Source organism: Haematobia irritans, unplaced genomic scaffold (genome assembly GCF_050003625.1).
Source record: "Haematobia irritans isolate KBUSLIRL unplaced genomic scaffold, ASM5000362v1 scaffold_149, whole genome shotgun sequence".
Classification (NCBI taxonomy): Eukaryota; Metazoa; Arthropoda; class Insecta; order Diptera; family Muscidae; genus Haematobia; species Haematobia irritans.
In genome coordinates this window covers 1-5,000 of record NW_027445741.1, presented here as the reverse complement: position 1 = coordinate 5,000, position 5,000 = coordinate 1, and the positions used below count along the sequence as shown (strand labels likewise).

General features: G+C 30.5%; 2 protein-coding genes across 2 annotated transcripts; both read right to left on the bottom strand.

Moving 5' to 3' along the window:
- LOC142242441 (uncharacterized) lies at positions 1-4,361 on the bottom strand (the record flags this gene model as incomplete). Its single annotated transcript, XM_075314017.1, is given in 6 exon segments — positions 1-475; positions 551-707; positions 780-967; positions 1,035-1,631; positions 1,690-1,918; positions 4,241-4,361. Coding segments are annotated over 5 exon segments (1,493 nt in total), but the record flags the coding sequence as incomplete, so codon positions are not given.
- Positions 1,777-4,123, bottom strand: LOC142242442 (uncharacterized; the record flags this gene model as incomplete). The annotated part of the gene is made up of 2 exons (XM_075314018.1): positions 1,777-1,918; positions 2,087-4,123. Coding segments are annotated over 2 exons (2,179 nt in total), but the record flags the coding sequence as incomplete, so codon positions are not given.
- Positions 4,362-5,000: the final 639 nt, after the last annotated feature.

Here is a 5,000-nt window from a genome sequence, read left to right as displayed (position 1 = left end):
AATTCGTTCAAAATGTTTAGTATTTTCGAAAATTTGTTTGTATGAGCTGATTTCATATCATAAAAGTACTCTTGTACAAAGATCCAAAATTGATTGGATGCCCCGGGGAATTCTAAATTAAATATAAAAAAGCTTTTGAAGCAAGTATCCAGTGCTCGCTGGAAATCAGCAAAATGCAGCATTGCATGGTCTAGATAGACGTTGTAATTATATTCACTATCTTCTAAATTAACATCTCCAACAACAAAAATAAATGGTTGAATATTCTCATTTCTCTTTTCTAAAAAATTTAAATGGTTGTCTACTTCTTGAAAACTTTCTGCCAGGAATATTGACGATTCTTGGGAGTCTTTTATGGTGTATTTTCCATACGTTTTCTTTCCATCTTTATCTCTTCGGACGTATTTTGCTGTTGGATACAGGTAGCCATGTAGGCACCAAATCAAACGCATCATAAATAAAGACATGTTTGAGGCTATAAAGATAGATATAAATAGTAGTTATTTAATTATATGCGTAATTGTACTTATTAAATTTTTTCGTAACTAACCTGCGTTTGATAGATCAATTTTATCGAAAACTGACTTAATTCCAGCATCTTTAATATATTTTTCCTTCTTAATCACATTATACACAGATATTAGTTTTGTTTCCCATTCGAATATTGGTGTGTAGTCCTTATATAGTACTCCGAAGTCCATGTTAATCTAAACGAAACATTAACATTTACATGTAGCAAAAATATTAAATTAAGTGGATGTTTAAATTAAGTTACTTACCAACTTTGCTCCAAGACACTCTTTATACTGTGGCCAAGCTTTAAATATATCCTTAAGGCTGTCGTGTTCGTCAAATATTTGACGTATTCGGTAATTCGCGCATGACTGCCACATTTTCAAAAATTGTTCTTGGTCGAAATTATCATATTTTAGACTATGAATTATTTCTTTTGCGTTTTCTTCAGAAACTAAAAAAATAAATACCAAATTTACTACAAATGCATAAATCAAAATTGAGTTCTTTGAATATCTTACCGATATTATCCACAGGTTTAGATCCCTTGTGCAAATTAACATCATCTCTATCTTTCTGGTAAATTTGATTTCTTTTCATGTTGTTGTATTTTACATATAGCTTTCCACGTCTGTCGGTGCGGTAAGAATGGAGTTTCTCATTGGGAAACATTTCTATTATTTGTTTTTCCAAATTATAGCTTTCTTGTAAAGACATGTGCAACTCATTGGCATGAAAATAACTAGCTATTGTTGTAATTATTAAATTTCGTTGATCTTCATTTATATGTTCGTATTTTTTATAGGTCTCTAAAATTCTTTTTCCAGTTTTATTGTGATTTAAAATTGTCGACAGCTTTACACCAGTATTTGAGTCAAAACGTTCTGTCAGAGGTTCCTGAGAAAATGTGATTGAAGAGCAGCTAGATTTCCGTGAGGAAGTCGAAATATTGGCCACGTCTAAGTAATATTCGTCGTGAATAGGTTTTCCGGTTTCTTCTCTCCATTTATTAATATTAAACTCAAAAACTATTTTGTCTCCTAATTTAAATCTTCGTGTGAGTTCCTCTAAATGTTTTCTGTTAATGATTTGTAAGACATCAATCGTTATATTTTCATCTGAAAAATACAATAATTAAATAAGCTTAAATTTTAAATCATATTATATTATAATTACCTTTTAATGTGGGAAGTAAATGTAATACGTTCCATTTTTCGAGTAGAATTTCTAATTGATCTTCACTGGCTGCCATATTGATATCTATTAATATATCTCCTTTATTCTTATCATATATTTGCCTGTATGGGTTCTTATGGCTGTAGTTGGATGTCCAATTAGATTGTTGATGTTGAATGCAAAGACTCCCTCCACTTTATTGACGTGTATCTCAAAAGCTCTATAATGGCTACAATAAACAATGTCTTTTAATTTTTCTCCAAATATATAAATCTGGTTGTCCAAACAAAATATGTTTATGATTCTATAAATATGGTAGTCAATGTCGCATTCAGCAACAAAAAGTTCCTTTTTATATACAATGTTTTTAAACAAAACTTTATTGTAAAAACATAACTTTCTTTTAGGTATTTTAAGTTGAGCACATATTTCATCATTTAATTCACATACGGTTATATCTTTCTGTAATAAAACAAGATCTTTACTTGTAGAAGAGTTTAGCAAATAGTTTGAAAATATGAACTGATATTTTTTCTCCAATGAAAAACATATGTTTTTTCGTGAAGTTATAGCATGTGTGTACAACTTAAAACTGCGGTGTTTAGACTCAAATTGGAAGCTCCAGAATTTCCTCACTGGTCCGCATTTTCTCATTATTTCCGGATAATGAAGTAACAAATGATATTTTGGTTTCAAATTAGTTTTAAAAAGCCTAATGAAATCTTTATTATGTTTTTCAATTAGATTTTCTAAAGAACTTATAGAAAACTCCGTAACCGAAAACTTGAGCAATTTGTCTACAATTTGTATTAGTGTTAAAATAAATAACCACACCTCATCATCATCTGGTATCATGTCGCCAACAATTAAAGGAAAATATAATAAAAATGTCATCATTTCCTTCGCTGACATCTTTAAATGACTATTTTTAAGATGAGTTATAGAAATTTTGGGTGAAATATTTCCTATTTCAAGTTCCCCGTAGTCGAAATTTTGTTTTCGAGCATTAAGGGTTTTCAAAGAGAAATACTTTTTGGTATTTATGAAATAAAGTATGGCAAACGACAAATCATAATGACAAATTCCTTCGAATACATCGTGCATTGCGTCTACGCTCAAGTTATCGACAACATGAAAAGAAGGAATTTTGTTAAATACGCATTCGCTTATGATACCGGTCTTACATGGATCCCCGGTATTTACATCGAGCCTATAATTTTCATATGTCCTCTTAAGATTTGGAATCGCGGAAGTAGTTACATTACTCATTTTTTTGTCTATTTTGCATAATCGGCAAAATGTACCACTAAATGATTTTCTGTAGCCTAATATGGTATTAAGACCTAAATTATCGCCAATAATTAAACAAGGCAAAAAGTGAGGATTATACACTTTACCGTTGTTTAAATTGATTTCAATGCCTGTCACTTCTAACTCTATTAACTGGTTCACAAGTGGTACCAAACACTTGTCGATTCCATATACTTGTAAGTCACTACTTTTTATTGATGCCGCTAAAAATATATGGTCTAATTTGGTATCTTCATTTGGAAAAGTAGGAAAAGAAAAGTAGAAGTTTGTTACGCTATGTGTTGTGGAATGTGCACCCAAAGGATTGTTTAATTCTATATCATCGGAATATAGAAAGTAAGGAATAAGAAGTTGGTTAGGGTACATAGCGGTCTTCCTTTTCCACATATCACCTTGTACGATGTTGGTAAATTGTGAAGATTTGCTTAAAGATTCCATATGATCAATAATTTTTAGCAATAAGTTATCTTTTTGAAGAATTTTTTTGAAAGAATGTCTTAAAGGAAGTGATGCCATGGTGGTCTCTTTTTCGGCGAAAGTTAAATTTCCTTTTTTGTGAATGAGTTCGCCACTTCTATCAATGACAGAAATGTTTAAATCTTCACATAGATCTCTTTTTTTCAGTTCTTTAGTTAACAAGTACTCCGACTTTATTGAATTCAAAACTTCATTGCAACAATGAATAGTTTCACATAATTCCTGCTTCGAATCCAAATCTAATTTGTCAGCAAATTTTTTGAAAACATTTAGAAGTGGTAAAATTAAAAGATTGTATTGTGAAGTCTGAATATTTTCAGCGTCTTTTCGGCTTAAGTTGTTTATAGAATACAAACCTGTCTGAAACTTTAAATTATTTTCAAAAAGACTTTCTATTACGGGTACTTCACCTAATTTTCCAGGATCAGAAGTCTCTCCACCGTGGCTTTCGATGCTTACCTCTTTAGGTATACATTTTTTGTATATTATATTTTTTTCCACATCGCTAAACTCACATGGAATTGGTAGGTTATTTAATTTTTTCGTGGAGCCACAATGTTTTTCCAAAAATACTTCTCTATGAACTTTTGTAAGATGCCTTTTAAAGGAACTTTTAGTTGTGAATGCGCTGTTACATATCGTACACCTGAATGTATCACTATTTTGGAAACCATGAAATGTTTGTAAATGCCACAAATATTTTTCTATATTATTAAAATTTCTCGAACAAATAAAGCTCTCCATTTAAACTTATAACACTTACAATATCTCTACTTCACAAAAATATTAAAAACAAGTTTTTCAACGTCCGATCACAATGAATGTCACTTTAAAAATGAATGTATTTATTCTTCAACCACTATTAAACACGCTGCAGACATAACGGGGTTTCCTCTATTGGCATGTCAGAGATGTGACTTTGCATTTTATGCTCCTTTTTATATTTAAACGAACACTGCTATATTCTTATTCAATATTACGTTGCTCACACGTAATAACTCCCATACCTGCATACGTGTACAACACACACAATTCTTTTGTGTGTGTGTGAGTGTGTGTTTTAGCAATAAAAGCACAAACAACTTTGCAACGCAACAAGAATATCATATTTCACGTTTTTTGTAGTTTGTTTCCTAATTTTTTCAAATTTAAATCATTCATCACTTAAAAAGGCTTATACTAATTAAAATATGTGGAAATAATGCAGTTTTTGCAGTTTTTTTCATATACGGGGCGGAAAATTAGAAACTAAAAACAGATGATGAAAATTTTCGTCAATTTGATTACTGATTTCATTAAATCAATGAAAGATTTTCATCAACTTGATGACCAAAAATTGATGTAAGTTTCTTCATTGAATTGATGATGGTGTTTTTCAAATGAAAACATAATACATCAAATTGAACACCGATTTCATCAAAACAATGTAATTTCTACATCAATTTGATGAAGATTTTTTGATGATTTTTTTTCATTAATTTGATGATGTACTTTTCTATCAGTGCAGTCCCCTGACTTCAAAC